At 34.9% G+C, this 20,390-nt stretch overlaps 1 protein-coding gene across 1 annotated transcript; it reads right to left on the bottom strand.

The window, feature by feature from the left end:
• Window positions 1–490: 490 nt before the first annotated feature.
• On the bottom strand, window positions 491–16,725 carry LOC145272881 (peroxidase-like protein 3). The gene is made up of 4 exons (XM_080127051.1): window positions 16,248–16,725; window positions 10,112–10,272; window positions 6,295–6,397; window positions 491–801 (listed from the first exon to the last, which is right to left on the bottom strand). Exons 1-4 carry the CDS (start codon window positions 16,667–16,669, stop codon window positions 750–752), a joined length of 738 nt encoding a protein of 245 aa, XP_079983177.1. The 5' UTR covers window positions 16,670–16,725; the 3' UTR covers window positions 491–749.
• Window positions 16,726–20,390: the final 3,665 nt, after the last annotated feature.

Genomic DNA, 20,390 nt, shown 5'->3' with positions numbered 1-20,390 from the left:
GCAAAATATGTTCAGTGATTTCTATTTTCCTCATTTATTTCAAATATTGTCTCATTTTTTGTTTATGATGATTTGTTTCCGATATATATATATATATATATATATATATATATATATATATATATATATATATATATATATACATGCAACCATTTATTGAAAATCAAAGAATATGTATTTTTATTATTCAAATTTTAACATAAGAAATATTCTTGTGTTTTTTTTTTTAAATTTGTTCACTTGTACAAATGAAATCCCACAACCATTTTTATTAATTGGCTAATGATAATTTAAAAGATTCAGTATTAATATTTTTAGCTAATTTTTCGATATGTGTCGTCTGAATGGTGGAGTTTCAAAACGATACCGATCTCCTTAAAATCGTTCGCCTCTGTCGAAAGTTTTTGGCATACATACATACATACATACATACATACATACATACATACATTTAAACAGACAAGTGAGATTTATATAATAGATGATCCGTTTCTGATATATAAGAAACCATTTATTGAAAATCAAAGAATATATATTTTATTATTCAAATGTGCACATAAGAAATGTTCTTGTATTAGCTGACTAATAATAATTCAAAAGATTCAGTACACAATTTATTGTGGAATATTATATTTCACACAAAATACATAATTTTATCATTGTTTACTAATTATTATATTGGAAAAGATATCAAGAATTTTATTTGAAGAATTTCGGTCGTTAGAATTTAAAATCGGTCATGTCATGATTCATCGCCAGGCTTGGAAATTAAAATCTGCGTCATCGCTCTGATAAGTCGTACTAAAATGAAAAATAGAAAAACTTGAATGAGAGTCTTTAAAAAATGCAGCGACAGCAGCAGCAGCAACAACAGCAACAACAACACAATAATAATCTATGTATTAATATGATAGAGTGTGTGTTATTTGGTGTGTCTCGCTCACATCTTTTTTCTTCCAAGTGACTGTCGTTTAATTGTTATGACTTTCCATTTCCTGTAATAAATAATTTTACCAATGATTCTTCATAAGTTTTGGTTTCGGTTTCGATTATAGCTGATAGCACTCAAGTCATCTATTTTTTATAAATTATTTTACCAAGAAATCTTCACAAGTTTTGTTTTCAGTTTCGGTTTCGATTATAGCTAAAGGAACTCAAATTATATATATACACATCCATACATACATATATATATATATATATATATATATATATATATACATATATATATATATATAACTTCAGTTCGTTCAGCAATAATCGAAACCGAAACCGAATATATATATATATATATATATATATATATATATATATATATAATTTTCTTCATAAGTTTCGATTCAAGCTGATGCACCCAAACCTTTCAGAGATTGAAAACCAATTACACGAGACTAAACCAGACCTATTATTCCTAAGCGAAACTGGCATTGGACCGACTATTTTCCTAGATGAGTTTGTAATTAAAGGATACTCTAACGTAACATTCAAATCTGACCCCAAGATGGACATGGGCATGGAATATGTGCCTATATTAAAGATGGCTTTTCATGTGGTAGAGACATCCCCAGAGAAGACCCTAAATTACCCCAGTATGTGCTTACGTGGTGTACTTGCTCACACTACTGCATTTATATTTGCCCTCTATCGCCCTCATAACAGTAGAGTTACTATCTTTAAGAGCATATCTGAGAAAATTGACCATATCCTGTCTGCTCATCCTTCAGCTAACATTCACGTCTATGGAGACTTTAATGTTCACAATGTGGAATGGTTTACCCACTCAAACAAGACAGATAATGAGGGGAGGTTTTGTCACGATTTCTCTATTGCTCATGGCCTCACTCAGATTATTCGTGAACCCACTGTATCTGTCACTGACGGCCAGTATGCAAGTCTCCTAGAAGTTTTCCTCACAACTTGCCCTGAGGTATGTTCATCTTCTGTTCTGTCCCCATTGGGATCTTCCCACCACTCTGTTAATCAGCTAAGATAAAAACGAAATGTAATAAGTCCTCAGACGTACCTCTCCATCATGCAGTTTATCGGTACTCTATTGCTGACTGGGATAGCTTCCATACATTTATATCAGATCTATCGCTGTGTTCCATGTTTAAAAAGGATGTATCCTCTATAGTATCAAACCTGACCGAATGGTTAAAAATACCCTTTACATTCTAAATAAATTCCAGCAAAAACCTAACAGTAAGACGTGGTTCTCTCCGGAATGTGCTGCTGCCATTGCGCACAGAAATCACTTTTTCCATTTCTTGCAACGTAATAGATGTACTGAGACTAAAGCCGCTGTCAGAAGAGTAATAAAGAATGTAAGAGAGCTGTATAATCAGTCTGTCAAGTTCCAAGTGCCACCAGTTTTGGCAAATAGCAGACAGGATCCTGAACAGAAGCGTGTGCTCTATCCCAACTATCAGCAATGGACCTGAGGTAACCTCATCAGCATCAGACAAAGCCAAACTCTTTGCCAAAAACTTTGCAAGTAATTCTACCCCATGCGAATAAGGCCACCAACTCAAACAAGACAGATGATGAGGGGTGGTTCTGTCACGATTTCCTCCAGTAAAGCAACTGGCCCTGACAACATTCCAATTATTGTGCTGAAAAAGCTTCAACCAGAACTAGCTCCCATACTTACAAAGCTGTTTCAGCATTATCTGAAGGAGAATTGCTTCATCAGTATGCCCCATATTTAAGAATTCAGGTGATCGGCTATCTTCCTCTCAGTACAGACCAATACATCTCCTGTGCATCATGAATAAGTTGCTGCAATCTATGTTAACTACAGAAGTAGTCAACCACCTCAGCAAAACTAACCTTCTTAGTGACATGCAATATAGTTTTCATTCTGCTAGACCTACAGCAGGTGTGCTTACGGTTATATCTCATAGGATTAGTGAATCACTGGACAAAGCGGGGGAGGGCAGAGCGGTAGCTCTAGATATACCTAAGGCTTTTGACAGTATGGCATGAGGGTCTCCTCAGGAAAATTAAATCATACGGTATCACTGGTAGAATACTTAACATAATTAAATCCTTCTTAGATAAGAGAAAAATCCAGGTTGTCCTCGACGGTCGTACATCTAAACGGTGTGATATAAATGCGGGAGTGCCCCAGGGGTCTATCCTTGAGCCTCTATTGTTCCTAATATTTATTAATGACCTCCCAGACAAAACTGCCTCTGAGATGAGTATATATGCTGATGACACCACACTCTATAACAGGCATGGCAGAAATACAAATGAACACATAACTAAAGAAATGGCAAAAACACTAGAGGATAACCTCCAATATGTAGTGGAATGGGGACATAAATGGATGGTCACATTCAATGCTGCCAAGACTAAACTGGTTTCCTTCGATAATTACAAGAAACCTTCTCTGCCACCAATAGCAATGGCCAGTGACTCCCTGTCTGAGAGTACATCTTTCAAACTGCTTGGCCTAACGTTCACAGGAAACATGAGCTGGAACAATTATATTGAAAACATTGCCAGGGCCACTGCGAAAAAGGTAGGCTCTCTCTACCGTGCTAGAAAACTACTGACACATGAAAGTATCCTGCACCTCTATAAGGCCACCATTCGCCCATGTATGGGGTATTGTTGTCACATTTGGGCTGGTGCATCTGCTGCTTGTCTTTCGCTCCTAGACAAGGTTCAAAAGAGAGTCGCCAATCTGATAGGCCCTGAACTGGCATCTAAGCTTCAGCCTCTGTCCCGTCGACGAAACGTTGCATCCCTCTGCCTGTTCTACAAGTATTTCAATGGTGAATGCTCTGACGAACTGCAGACACTTGTGCCCTCACGACGTAGACACCCTCGACAAACCCGACAGGCAGCTAAATCCCACCCCCACACAGTAAAGATCCCTAGATGTAAAAGATCTTTCTACTCCAGTAGTTTCTTCCCCAGAACCGCTAGATTCCATTCCAGGTCCCTGCTTCCCAAACTGTACTGACATGCAGAAGTTCAAGTGTAACGTGAAACGACATCTTGCTACCCAAATCCCAACATAGTGCCCCAGTAGTTGCTGCCCCTGATTGTAGCCCCCTACACCAAGGTGGCAATGTGCCTTGTTTGTGGTGAAAATGTAATAAAAAAAAATCTCTCGACAGAGGCTTTGTCTTGCTCTTGACATATCAAAAGCTTTTGATAGGGTATGGCATAAAGGTCTACTTTACTATGGTATAGCTGGAAATGTCTTCTCAATTATTAAGTCATTTCTCTCTGATAGGTTCATAAGAGTTGTGGCTGATGGGCAGAAATCAGAAGCTCCTAGTATTAATGCTGGATTCTCTCAGGGGACCATCCTGGGTCCAACTCTCTTCCTGATCTACATCAATATTCTTCTTTAATTAATATCACATCCTTAGATCATTCATAGACATTTTCTGACGATACTACCATCTATGGCAGCATATCAAAGGCCATAAATGATGAAGTTCTCTCTGATTCTCTCTCCTCTGATCTTGAGCATGTGGTGCAGTGGGAAAAGAAGTAGCTGGTTACTTTTAATGCATCTTAAACCAAGCTTCTATCTTTACATCATTAATGCTCTGATCCTACTCTGGCATCAATTGAAATGAATGGCTCTCGTCTTGGGGAGGCTCCATGTTTTCCGGGTTTAACCTTTACTCCTGATCTGAAATGGAACAGGTACATCAAATCCATTGCCAAGGTCGTTTAAAAAATGGTGGGATCCTTCTATCGATCCAGTAGATATGTCACTGCCGATGCAATTCTCTGCTTATATAAGAGCCAGGTACGTCCAAGAATGAAGTATTGTTGTCACATCTGGGCAAGAGCTACTAGAAAGACCTTATCCTGCTTTGAAAGAGTTGAAAATAGACTTTGTAGCCTCGTAAGGGATGCCCTTTTTTCTTCTCTGTAACCTCTTTCCCACAGAAGAGACGTTGCGAGCCTGTCTCTGCTTTATCATTATTTTCATGGCAAGTGCTCGTCTGAGCTCCAATCTATGGTCTCCCTTCACCAAAATTTCATGAGAAACACTGGTTTAGCTGAAAACACTATCAACAATTTCCCCCCACTTTTTATCTGTGCCTAAACCTAAACGTAGATTCAATGAACAAAGCTTCTTTCTTAGAACTGCGCACCTCTGTGGAACTCTCCTCCGTTTGCCTGCTTTCCAACTGACTACGGTCGTTTTCAAGTATAATGTAAACCGTTCCTTTTAAGTAATCGGATTTACCAAATTTACACTAACGATTACTATGATATTGCTTCATTGACGACAGTTAACTCTTTAACCCTCATCCTCGAGTGACCCATGGGCCTTAATAAGTGGTGACTTCTATGTGAGAAAAAATCATCTTGTGATTTATCCCTGTCGTTGAATGCGGCCATTATACATTAACATCGTTGATTTGTCTTTGTCATAGGGTAGCCATTGTCTTTCGAGTCATGAGGACACATGCAAATGTAACAATGATATTGACTGAATCAAACCTTGAATTAAAATTAACACAGAAAATTATAAAGGAAAAAACTCTGGAAAGTATTCAGGGTGGAAAAGAAGGTTTAGCAATCACTATGTTGAGCTAGCAAATCTCGTGAGATCTCGTTAGTCTTTTTTTATAGGAGAAACAGACGATTCCATTCTCTTTATAAACAAAAAGAATGGAGGCGTCTTTTTCTCCTATAAGGGAGTAGTTAATAGCGACTTCTGGACTAACTTTGGATTGGGGATCACAAAGAGGTTGACCGGAACTGATGCTATATCTGGTTTTCTCTTTAAAATCATTGTTTTTCAAATCAAATATTGAGTCAAACCTTGAAATCTAATATTAAAATTAACACTGAATATTATAAAGCTTGAAACTCAAGAAAGTAGTCAGGTTGGAAAAGAAGGCTTACTAAAGAAAAGGGTGCTAATGCAGAGAGTGATCCACGCTATTTTTTAAATCGTATTTCCAAGTTTAATTAAAGTTTTATATGTTTTTTTTTATTCAATTGAAAGGTTAAAGTACAGAATAGATACAAAACACCCTCCCCTCCCCATGTTAAGAATGGCTTTTGAAATCATAACGTTATTATTTCAGCACGGATCACTCTCTGCATGAGTACCGAAAAGATACAAAATGAACAGAGTAATTCAGCAATCATTAGGTTAGGCTTACAAGTCTCGTGAGGTCTCGTTAGTACTTATATATTATAGGAAAAACAGACGATTCCATTCTCTTTATAGATAAAAACAATGGAGTCGTTTGCTTTTTTCTGTAGAAGGGGTTACATTGGGGAAATAGAATCTTCTACACTTACCTTGGAGTGGGGACCACAAAGGGGTTGACTGGAACTCTAGATAAATTTATGTTCCGCTTTAAGATCATGCTCATCTTCTGGCGCTTGATTTCCTCCAGTTGTTCTGAATATGAAGAAAAGTGCGACAGAAAATGAAAAAAGAATTTGCAGACAAGAATATTTCAAGAAACTATCTATCTATCTTTTGATATATCCATCTATTTACCTATCTATCTATGTATCTATCTATTGATATATCTATCTATTTACCTATCTATCTATCTATGTATCTATCGATCTATTGATATATCTATCTATTTACCCATTTACCTATCTATCTATGTATCTATCTATTGATATATTTATCTATTTACCTATCTATTTATGTATCTATCTATCTACGGCTGATTTTCTGAATTTGTCACATCTGAGTTCTCATCTATCGCCATTGTCTTACTCAAGTCAAACTGAATATGTATATACATATATATATATATATATATATATATATATATATATATATATATATATATATGTGTGTGTGTGTGTGTGTGTGTGTGTGTAGAGAGAGAGAGAAAGAGAGAAAGAGAGAGAGAGAGATGGAGAGAGAGAGATAAATAAAAAGGAACCAAACGTGTTATGTGTTCATTAAACGTTTCGTCTTTATTTTGAGACTTCCTAATAATAAAATTAATAATAAAGATGAAACGTTTGGTGAAAACATAACTCGGTTTGTTCTTTTTTATTTCACTATTTTATCGAAATACTATTTCGATTATTGTCGTCATATATATATATATATATATGTGTGTGTGTGTGTGTGTGTGTGTGTGTGTGTGTGTGTGTGTTTGTCTGCATGCGATTATACATATAGAGAAAATAGGACTCAGAAGCAGTCCCCAGTCGCATATATATCCTAGTCAGTGGAGATGACGTTATGTTTTTTGTAGTTCTTGCTAGGAATTGTCTACATCTTCCTATATACAAATGGTCACTATCTGATTGATACGGATATATATAGTCTTGAAAAAGCCCGCAATAAATGGACGAAATGTTGACGAATTTTAGATCTCTCCACCTCAGCTTTTAATACGATAAATGTTGGATTTTTATCTCTGTTCATAATCATACTATCGATATGGAGGACCATATATATATATATGATCACACATTTGAAAATTCTTTTTCAAAGTGAGAAAGAACATAAAATTCCTTCTCTCTTCACTCACACATGGCCTATAACCTGTTTCCGCACCATTTTTTAACTCAATCCTGATGATGTCCCTGAAATAGGGACGAAACGTTGATAACCATTTATCTATTTTAGGTTTTCCTTCTTCCTATGGGGTCCCGATTTCGAATCTCGCTAGATTCAGCCACTTTGATAAGGCATAGACGACGAAATATGTGTCTGTGAATAATTAATTATATTTTTAAAATTACGCATGATATTTATGGCATAATCGCGTTGACATACCGGTTCTCGTCAGATCACCAAAGGTAAGCAACGTTGAGCCTGGTTAGTACAAGATGGGTGACCGTTTCGGAATTCTAGGCGCTGTCTGTACTCTCCGCCTATCTCGACATTTGTTTCCAGTCGTCCTGTACATACACTTCACTTGCCACTAATATTTAACAATGTCCACTCAGGAGAGATGTGGTTGGAGATTGTGTGCCTCCAGCCAAAAACATTTCACGCGCAGGCACCTCTTCATGCGTATCCATAGTCTGTCAAAGACTGAAGGAGCCGTTTTACACACACACACACACACACACACACACACACACACACACACACACACACACACACACACACATATATATATATATCAGGGTGGGCCAAAATAGGGTCCTATTTTTAAAAATTCATGAATTCATGTAAGTTTTAAGAAGTGTTTTTCAGCCAAAATTTGTTTTGTTTATTTCAAAAAAATCTCGGAAGGGTCAGTCTACACACACATAAAGTTTGGTGAGTTTAACTTTTATTTTGTGGAAGTTATTCAAATTTAAAGATAGGACCCTTATTTTGGCCCACCCTGTGTATATATATATATATATATATATATATATATATATATATATATATATATATATATATATATATATATATATGAGGTATGAATATATGATATAAATATAAAGATTTATATCATTATAATATTAAGTTATAACCAAAGCAAGTCATCAGCTTTACAATTGTTTCAAAAATCTGCATAGCGATAAAAATGAAACACTAGATTTTAAAAACAAATTCCTTTCTTCAAAATCATTATATAACAAATATAAAATGGGTAAAACTTGAGTAGGAAATATGTCATATTCGAAAATATCAGGATCAAAACATATTCATCACCTGCTCATAACGAATATACAGTTATTGTCATAGAAAAATGTTCAAAGGGTCCCAAATCCAAATGTAATTAAAAGAAAAATGCCATAGGAAACAAAATTAACATATCAATTTTCTCTCTCTCTCTCTCTCTCTCTCTCTCTCTCTATATATATATATATATATATATATATATATATATATATATATATATATATATCGGCATTTGTTTCAAGTCGGCCTGTACTTCACTGGTCACTGGTATTTAACAATGTCGTCTCAGGAGAGGTGTGGTTGGAGATTGCGCACCTCCTGCCACAAAAATTTCATGCGCAAGCAACCCTTCGTGGGTATCCATAGTCTGTCCAAGACTGAAGGATGGAACAATAAAATTGTTTCCCTAGAAAAGACGACATGATTCCATTTACGTTTGATGAAAACTAGTTTTCTTTTTATTTTTTTGCAGACCATCTACTAGTTGGTATATAGTGTACAAATCCCAAGAGTGATATGAACCTTCTATCATGCCTGAAAATTACACAATATTCAACGAGCAAGGTCGGTGATCCGCCGCTGTAAAACACATGCTTTCTACTGATCCAAGTTATAACAACAGCATCATTGCTAGCACCCTAAAAATGTAAATACGGATGGTTAAATACTTGAGGCCACAGCTCAATGAAGTTTCTGGCCATGGTTATTGTCTTTGTTGTGGTTTCAAGTGAGGACTGCATCATACTACCCCACATCTTTAAAGTCAGCTTGAAGGTCAACATCAAAGCGTACCTGGATGTGCTGAGGCTGAATATATGTCAGCTGTACTACATAATCGAATTACTTGAATTGATTTTTTCAATAAAAGTTTTTAAATAAAGCTGTAGTGTTGTTTTCTTTAGGGTGACACTTTTATCGTTATACAATATATATATATATATATATATATATATATATATATATATATATATATATATATATATATATTATACTGTTGGTAGAATCTTTTCAGTAACTACTACAACAACACAATATGTCATTCCAAAAAGTGCTCAATGCATGAAACCGAGCAATATATAAAAAAAGTGCTCAATGCATGAAACCGAGCAGAATATTAACGAATTAATCATACCATCGATTTATATATTGTAAACATTTCCAAATACATTCATTGAAAAAATTATAAGAATATTAACGAATTAATCATACCATCGATTTATATATTGTAATATGCTTTATTATTTTTTTTTATTTATTTATTTATTTTTTTTTTGATGGTGGATGGTTTTTGGCCTGATGAGGTGATTTTCCATGCTAGGGGGTCATTGAAACACGTTTCCTAATGTGTAGCCAATAGCTCTCCAACAATCAATATATACATATATATATATATATATATATATATATATATATATATATATATATATATATATATATATATATATATAATTATTACTAACTAGCTAGCAAACAGTATGACGTAATTCAAAATATTAAGTGAAATAAAACATTTACCATATTGGAATTGGTTCTCATTCTGGTACCAAAATCTGTCACCATATTTGGTGTCATACATTTGCTGGGCGATAATGCATGCAAACGTTGGTCCCAAAACGGCATCCTCAAGTTTGTTCTCAAGGCTGGCGCCAACATATAAATCAACGTCATCTTCAGTTCTTTATGAAATATGAAATCAAAAAAGAAAGAAAAGAGGATGAAAAACGTAGATTATGTTGAAAAATCTTTTTAAATAAAGAAAATAGATAATAAATTATTTTAAATGCAAATTCACAGATTGTAAATATTATGACTCTGTAAATGTTGGAATTGAAAATCAAATTTCCTTGTTTTACTCAACTGGGTGTTAAGCCTAATGTATATTCATACAGACTACATAATTAAAATGTTGAGTTCTTGATGAGCCGTTTCACTTAACCCTTATCCTCGAGTGGTCCCTGGGCCTTGATAAATGGTGATGCCTATGTAAAAATAAAAAGAGAAAAGTGGATTGGATTTGTTGTGCTCGATTATGCATTAATACTCTTTAGAAAACCAAGAACCTACTCTTTCCACCTTACACTGGGTATTATACTTAATCATATACAATTAAGTATTGGTCGCAGATATTACATTATGACATAATATGGTTCAAGAAGGGTTGATATGCCACGTAAACACTAACTAAATCAGTTATTTAGTGTTAAATCTCCACTTATATTGTGTTATGACATAAATAGCCCAAAAGAAGTTGATATGCCGTAGAACAGATGAACTTTCTAATCTATATATATAAAAGCGAAAATGTATGTATGTATGTGTGTATGTTTGTGTGTCTGCTAAACAACTTTCAACAGACACGACAAAAATTCACAAACTCGGTATTATATTGAAGCCCTATCGTTCGCTCAAAAAATATCGAAAAATTGGCCAAAAACGTTCATTTTTTCACCCCGAAATCGACAATTTTCGACAGGGGGGGGGGTTCAACAAAAACGGCCCTCTCGACCGGTTCTACACATGCGCCAGATGACGTCATGACCTGATTTACATTAAATAGTTGAAGGTCGGTCGATTAGCGCGTTGGTTCATTATCTAAACGTTTTGGGTTCGAATCGTGGTGTGAGATGTCTTTTTTTTTTCGATTTTTTAAATTAAAATATTGAACCAGTGTTATTTAAGACATTTTTCATGTAACGTTCGTTTTTCTATTTATTTTTACTTCGCTTATCCACCCCCGACCACACACCCAAAAACACCCGGTTACCCACCGATTTTTTAAGTTTTAATATCGAAACAGGCTTATTTAAGCCGTTTTTCACGTGTTCGTACTGTTTTCATCGTTCGTTTGCCTTACGTTAGTTTTTTTTTGTTTTTTTCCGCTTATAAGTGTTAACGTTGTTTTCTTTTTTACTTCGCTTATAACAAACAAACCTGGTCATTGACGTCGTCGTCGTCGTAACGCTCGACGACTTCCGGCCGCGCACCTGTCAATTTGCTTCTTACTTAAATAAATTCAAACATCTTTCACTAACTCATTTTGGCTGGCCGATTTTATTTTCAAACTTCGCCTCAGGGCTTCGGCTTCGATCCTACCCCCCCGGGTTCTTTTTTATTTAACACCACACACACCTACAAACACCCAGGCAACGCCGGGTACCCTCGCTAGTATAAATATAAACCATAAAGACTCGACTAATTCAAATTCTGATTAGAAATACGTTTAAAAAATATAAAAATGAGGAGAAATAACCTTTTAGTACGAGCGCATATTTTCCCAGACAAACGATTTCTTGCTTTGCAAGTGACTCATACCAAAATGGTGTTGCCCAATCTGAAGACAAAAATAATTCTGAACAAACCCTTGATTCAAGCACTTGGTCTTGATCTGCCAGCCATGACTGAATAGAAATCTTAAGTAATTCGTAATTATATTCTTAGTATCGTCTGCATTGAAGATTGAAATTTCAACATCCTGAACACTGTCACATAGAACTGATTATTACTTTAGAACTTTTATCCTTGTGGAAAGATTCTTGAAGTATTCCAAGTAAGAATAATTGTATTTATAAACAAATTAATCTAATTACAATTTTTGGTCCTCCGACAATAGGAGGGTGGACTGTACATTTACCCTTGTCCGTTCGTCCGTTCATCTCTCCACAATTTTCTCAATAACTACATCTTGGAATTTTAAAAAATTTTGCACAAACATTAAACATGCTATGAGTAAAAAAGTAACAGAAGAGATTTTCCAGGAAAACTCTGGTTGCCTTTCGGGTTAAAATGGCTAAAATTAACACTTTTGTACTTATTAAAAAAATTGATGCTTTGGATTTTTATAAAACTTTCTGAAAAGTTGTAACAAACTGATTTCTGTATAATTTTGTTTGTCTATACTTTGCAATAACTCTTGGGTGTGCCCCTTGGGCTCTTTTAGGGCTAATAAAAACACTCCATTTTTGGGACTATTTTACTATATTTGTCCAAAATTTTCTGTGTGTGTCTATTTAGCAGTTTTGCAGGGTGCTGAACTTAAATTTAAATATGTTAAGGCCTTGGGGACTTTTGAGGTTAAATGGGGGTAGGCAAATGATGAACTCAGTCATTTCCTATTTTGCATGGTGCAGAATTTAAATTTACACGTGTTAAGGCCTAAAACTGCACCGTTTGTTCATTTTTACCAGGATTTGACATCTCATGGGGACGTTTGGGGCTAAATGGAGGGGGGTAAATGCTGAACTTAGTCATTGTTGTATGCCTCGTTGACTGTGCACTCTCTTTTATGTAAATGAAATTAAAATATATTTTTTCTAAATTATAAAATTTCAAACCGTACAGTGTCTAGTAAACATTCGTTTTCTTTTCTATTCAATTATTTTATTTTAATTATGAAAAAAATACTTTTATTAATTATTTCTCTAAAATATACGTATTTAATTGATTTTAATTGATTTTACTTTATTTTAATTTATTTTAATTGATTATATTAATGAAAAAACTTTTTTTAAATCAACATACGTCAATGAAAATATTTTTATGTGTTAATCTATATTTTCATCGCATCTTCAGTATAGTTTAGTATAAGCCACTTTCAGAGCAAACAGTCAAACAGTCTTCAAATCCAACATAAACAAATTCCTGATGAACCGCCCCCTTAAGTAATGACACTTTATCAAATCTCCAATACTAATGAATACTGCAACACTATCCCATTGATTATTGTACACAAAATAATCCTTATCTCCGAGTGGCTTCTGGGCCTTTATAAGTGGTGACCTCTATGTGAAAAAAAAAAAAAAGTTCAGCCAATGAATAAAATATTATAGTAATGTTGGACAATGCCAGGTTAGCAGAATTGAGATAGTTGCTCAGTGGTAGACATGAGATACCAGAATGAAGGCAGGGAGAAATGTAGTAAATGTACAAGTCACTGCTAGAGATTTGAAGAGAAGTGAAACCCTGAAAAATTGTCCAATTCACAAAAAATAATTGATTCCCATGTTTTTTGAACAGCAGCCAGTTGGTGTCAGCCACCTATGCTAGGCAAAATCTTCTCACCTATCTTTCTATCTGCAGTGTAACATTTGCTGTGGTCCTGATGTCTACAGCGCTGCGGTTGTTCATATAAAACTGAGAGTATTTTCATGATTTCAGTTGACATCTTCAAAGATTACAACGTTTTTACATCTTGGCTGCCTGAGATGACGCCGCTTCAACTCCTCTCTTGAGTCATCCGTTCTCTCCGATGTCCAGCTAACGACTGACTAAAATCTTCTCAAATCTACATCTCATTACGTGTCTCAGACCTACAGCTGATGTAACCTCAATCTAGTTACTTGTGTATGCAAACCAAAATCATGTTTACATCTATTTTCTATTTTCACATTCTTTTTGTAGCAATATTATTATTTCTGCTGTCAATCACCTTTTCCCAATCTAGTTGTTTATTTTTCTAATCATAATAATCGATCGAGCGACACGCCGTCGCTCGAACCAACTACTACTACTACTACTACTACTACTAATTATGTTTTGACCATTAGCCCTGTTTGCCACAGTTAACACAGATACTTCGATATGATCACAGCCCAAAGGGTCATAACATTGCACTTGTGTCTAATCAAATAGACGCTTTTGCTTTGGAATGACATAATTGGCTGCCTCTTAAATTTCTCTTGTTTTTGGATGTTTTAAATTTTTATTTCGATTTTCTCATTATGTAATGAATATTTGTTATTGTTCCGTATTTCATTCTAAATACTACTTTTTTAAGAGGATTTAAAAAAAATTTCCTTTGAAAAAGTTATTTAAGAGTTTTTGGTTCGAAATTTTAAGATTTATTTTTTATTTTCAATTACCTACAATGAGATGGTTACATAGTGGGAGTAGGAGGAGAAATACAGATGAAGAGAGAAATAGCGAAAGAGACATGTATATACCAATAGAGAGTGAAAATATTATTTATACTACTTATACTAAACTCTGTGTCTGCTTGTCACGATATTTGTTTGTTTGTCACGTTATTTGAGGACTTATTTTATACTAATAGACCAGATGGAAGTGTCAGAAAGTTAGTTTTATTATTAGTGCTCTGGTGGCCTCCTTGTTTAGTAATCTTTTAAACCATCACATTTCAGGTGAAAACATTATTACTTACATCTCAAAGGCAAGATAAGTTACTTTTCTACTTACATGGATAAATTTCTATGTTTTAATTTATTTTAAAGTGTTTTTCTTACAAATAAAGCAGTATACAATATATTACTGTTACCAAAGACAAGATGTTACTCTTAAATAAGAAAATAAGGTTCTTGTACAGAATTTTACCGACAGAAAAAAAAAGTCAAAATCTTAACTATGACGGAAAGAAAATGTAGTACAACAAAAAATCACATAAAACCATCGAGTGGGGCCTTCTCCAGGGCATCACTAAGGCATTCTCATTGTAATACCAGGAATCTGTTGAATATCACCAGGGCTTCACACGCACACACGCACACACGCACACACGCACACACACACAAAAAAGAACATAATTAGGCTGTTAGAGATGAAGTCGTCAGAAAATGTTTGTGGTGAGAGTACAAAGAATTTTAAATGTTTTATTTGTATTATTCGAATTATTCAGAATACTCTTCTCATCTTGAGTTTTAGTTTTACGTTTTGGCCGATGCAATCTCCGACCTTCTTCAGGTGTATATTATTGAATTGGGAATCTTTCTGTCAAACTCAGGAATCTTTCTGTCGAATTTGTGAATCTGCACAGAATTTTAAACAGAGCCCTTTATTTAATCCAAATGGATTAGAATACTCTCGTTCCATCAGTCTTGGTGATACTAAGAATACAATTCTGAATTACGTAAAATTTCTACCCGGGCATGGCCAATAGAACAATAGCATATTATTCCAAGTAAATAAATAGTTCTGTTAAAAATTCCATGCAGATTCCTAAGTTTGGGAGAATGGTTCCCGGATTAAACAGAAAGATCCCCGAGTTCAACCTGTAAAAGGTTTCATCAGTTCAAACATTATAAAAATAGAATAGTAGTCTGAATAATCCTAAATAATTCAAATATTTATCCTCATCTTAAAATCTTTTTTTTTTTTTTACAAAGGAGTCACCACTTATCAAGGCCTGGAGGCCACTCGAGGATAAAGGTTACTGAGTATACCGTAGTTAATGGGAAAATGTCATAGTAATTGTTAGTAGTGGAAATTTGGTAAATTTGATTACTTAAGAGGTCAGCCCATCAAGAACTTGTTTACATTGGACTTGAAGACAACCATATTGTGGTCAGTTGGAAAGCAGGAAAACAGAACAGAGTTCCACAGGTGTGCAGTTCTAAGAAAAAAGCTTTGTTCATGGAATCTACGTTTAGGTTTAGGCACAGATAGAGTGAGGGAAATTATTGATAGTTTTCAGCTAGACGAGTGTTTTTCAGGAGAGTCAGGGAAAGGGATGGAGCTCAGACGAGCACTTGCCATGAAAATAACGATAAAGCAGAGACTACGGAAAGGAGGTTGCAGGGAAAAGAAAGTCTATTTTGAACTCTGCTAAGGCAGGATAAGGTGCTTTTAGCAGCTCCTGCCCAGATAAGAAAATAGAAGAAAGAACTTCAATAAAACCAAGAAAATAAAGAAATAAACTTACATATACATCGTTTGCAATGCTGTAAGAATGTTACTTCTGTGCGTATTTGAATTGTAGCTAAATGTAAATGCACTAAGTCCACAATAATTTCTCCATGCTGTATATGAAGGGGTACCATGATCTCGATTTCTTTCAATATCGATGGCTATCAGATCCAAACCATTTCCCATATTCTTGATTGTTTTTGCAACTCTCATATCATTGGATAGCTGGGAATGTTTTTTTATGGTTCCCATGACGAGAGAAGCCATGCTGCTTTGACAACTATACAATCTATCTGGGCTTCTAAGTGCTTCACTTAAATTCATCATAAGTGAAAACTCGCAAGAAAGTGAATTAATCCCAGAGTTGCAGATACCATCGGTGTTTCTTCTTGATGTGTCTCTACCATTTTGGTCAAATAAAATGACATCGTCGAGCATAAGGTGTGCTTGTCGAAATGCAGCTGTTGTATATTCATTTGCGGTGGACCCATCAACATTAGACAGATAGTCTGAAATAAAGAATTAAAAAAAAACCTTGAGTAACAAAATTTAAAAAATGCATTTTCTAATCTCCTCCTCCTCCGCCTCCATTCCAAAGAATTTCTCTGACTCTTATATCATTCATCGTTGAACAAGCAAGTATTAAATTATCAGCATATAGCATTCCCAGACAAACCATACCAAAGTCTCTGGACAATGCTCCCAAGACATTAATGAAAAGCAACAAACTCAATACAGAACACTGTATGGCTAATAATTATAAACTAATGATGGCTAAAAGTCATAAACATTTGTGAAGACCAAGGGAAGTAAAATGAATGCTAACCCAACGATGATGATGATGGTGATGACGTTGCTGTTGCTGCTGCTGATAATGATGACAATGTGTGTGGGTAGGATGAGTGAATCTTGAAGACATGTGTTGCATGGAGAGAAATGATATGAAAATGATACAATGGATGTGGAATGTGAGTCTTAAGACATGATTAGATCTGATGACCTCAGAGGAAGCTTAGAGCAATGTGTACAGGAGAAGTTGATAGTATGACCATGTTGAAAAAATTGATAACAATTTTTGAGTTAGCATATGTAAAAAAAATTGAGGCAGAATGTTTAGTTTAAAAAGGAAAATATGAGAAAAAATGATATGGATGAAAGTGAAAAAGAGGGATGAATAAAGACCTGGCCAGAAATTGATAGTTTGATGTCATTTTCTTAAAGCCGTCCAGCATATCCCAGCATATAAAATGAACGTCAAACCAAAGATGATGATGATGATGATGATGATGATGATGATGATGATGATGATGATATTTGTTGGTAGGTCTATTTGTATTTCATCGTCGGACGATTTCTCGTATCCGAGAATTTCAGTTTCCCCTTCCCTCACTGTTTGGATCGCACGTTGTTCAGCACGATTTTTTCTTGCCTGCCTTTTGATCTCCACCAATCTTCTTGCTTCCGCTTCGTATCCTTTGGTACCGTGCATGATGGATTGGCGCCACAGGCACTGATCCTGAGCTGTTGTTTCCCAGATGTGAAGATCAAATCCGGCGCTTTCTAAGGTGGACTTGAGTTGGTCCTTATATCGCTGTAGAGAGTGGCCGATAGATCTTTTTCCTGTGGCTTGCTCCGAGTACAGGGTTTGTTGAGGGAGCCTGTTTTCATCCATTCTGAGGATGTGCTCCAATCAACGGAGTCTGTGCCTCATGGTGGTGGCCTCAATACTGCAGCTGTTTGCTTTCTCAAGAACACTTGTATTGGTTACATAGTCATAATGTTACATAATAAGGTCTGTCCCCTTTTCATGTAAGTATAAAAATAGAGAGATTTAGTTAAAATGAAAATGAAATATAATAGACGAAATTCGAACCTCGTAATTTAGGTTTACAAATAGATTACGAAAGAGAATTAGCGAATGGAATGTGAAAACAAACCATTGTTTAGCTTAGAAATAAAATAGTTTCAAGAAAAGAATGTGCATTGTCAATTCTGTTATGAACATTCAATTGAAGAATGCAACTTGAAGATAATTTAATAAACATGTTTTTAACATATTGGAAATATAGGTTACTGCGAATATAGGTTAAAATTTCTTTTGTAAACAAAGGAAAAAGTTTTGGACACGCATTTCCAGAACACGTTAAAGAAGACACATGTTTTAACATGTGTATGACGTCATGGAAAATGGGAAGTTCTAGAGATAGTAAGAAACTTTAGAGTTAAGCGAAGAGAAACTGAGAGAGAGTCTGAGGACGACAGACGACAGTTCAGACATGGGATTCGAACGTCTAGAAGCGAGACGGTCACTTTTGAAACTTAGAATGTGAAGCTTTGAATTCTTGACTCAGAAAACCACGACCGGTCCGGAGAAGAAATAAACCCATCATGGGTTTTTTTAAACGTCGTCTTTGTGTTGTAATTCTACCAAAAGGTAAAGTGGAAATTGTCATTATATGTCTTCTATATCATGTGGTTTAAAATGTCTTTACATACGCATCTCATATCTTTAATGTGAATACTAAGACTGTCTGAACACTGTTTCCTCAATCAAAGAGCTTCTACTGAACATTTTTATATATATAAGAAAATCTTTATAACATGAACAATCTCTCTTACAACACATCTCTCTCTAAGACTCTAAGACTCTAAGACTCTCTAAGACTCACACTTTTATAAGACTCACTTTTAGCAAAATACAATAACAACGAATAAAAACAACAATAATAATAATGAATAACAATGTAACAATACTATTTGATATTCAGTATAGCTCGAAGTTTTTGTTGGTGGAATTTTTCGAGTTTAATGAGATCACTTTGGTGCATAGTCCAGGTCTCACACCCATACAAAAGCGTAGGGATAACAATCGCGTGGTATACCATGAGTTTAGTTTGATATATGTTTATTTTTAAGATGCGCTTCATCAGTTTTCTGAAAAATCCATAGGCAAGTCCAATTCAGCTTTCTATTTCATTCTCAATTGAGCATTTTTCCTCGAGAGTGAGGAAAGACCATAGACTCTGGAACTCTGTCATTGGGAACCATGGGCTTGGTAAATGCAACTCAAACGGTCACCTGTTGTTAGGATTTTGCTCAGAATTTGAGCTATTCATTACCAACCTTCAGTTCCAGTTCCCAAATAGATTTAAGACCATGTGAAAACATCATCAATCACAGCATTGGCATCTTCTCAACTATGTCATCGTCCGCCCGAAAGATTTTTTATCCACATTACTAAATCAGCACTCAGTGTAGATGACTGTTGGACTGACCACTATCTGGTCATCACACGTGCTAAATATACCAGCAGAAAGAAGCTATTCGTATGTATCCCCTCACTAATCTCAGGCTATTAAATCCAAGAAGTTGATATTTGGTAGGAATTAAATATTGAGTTTAGAATGGATTGGCTTTGTTGTATTCGATTATTCATTAATACTCTTTAGAAAACCAAGAACCTACTATTTCTGCCCAACACTGGCTATCATACTGACTTGTGTTAAAATAATCGTATACAATTAAGTATTAGTCGCAGATATGACATTATGGCATAATATGGTTAAAAAAGGGTTGATATGCCACATAAAAAAAAAATAACTAAACTCGTGCAGCTATTTAGTTTTAATCCAGACGAAATTTCCGCTTATATTGTGTCAATCTGAAGACAAAAAGAATTTTGAACAAACCCTTTAAACTGACTGTTTTAAGGTTCTCATAATAACTTATTCTTGTAAATGATCGGTCACGAAGCATGGAGCTCAAGTTAAAATAGTTTAAATGTCATTTTCTTAAAACCATCCAGCATATCCAGTATATAAAATAAACGTTAAACCAAAGAAGATGATGATGATGATGATGATGATGATGTCTGTTGGTAGGTCTATTCGTATGTATCTATCCCCTCACTAATCCAAGGCTATTAAATCCATGAATTTGATATTTGGTAGGAATGATTCTCCACAAACTGTTTTAAGGTTCTCATAATAATTTATTCTTGTAACTGATCGGTCAAAAAGCATGGAGCTCTTGTTAAACATCATTAAATTCTAGATTTTTATGAAATGCAAACCTTAATTACATTACATAAAATGAACCCAATTCTCAATGTTGGTAGTATTTTGATTATCTTAAGACTTCCAAAATGAACAATTCTTCT

Source organism: Euprymna scolopes, chromosome 4, assembly GCF_053919585.1.
Source record: "Euprymna scolopes isolate OS-2025 chromosome 4, ASM5391958v1, whole genome shotgun sequence".
Lineage (NCBI taxonomy): Eukaryota > Metazoa > Mollusca > Cephalopoda > Sepiida > Sepiolidae > Euprymna > Euprymna scolopes.
The sequence above is the reverse complement of the archived record's forward strand: the minus strand, read 5'-3'. Positions and strand labels throughout refer to the sequence as shown.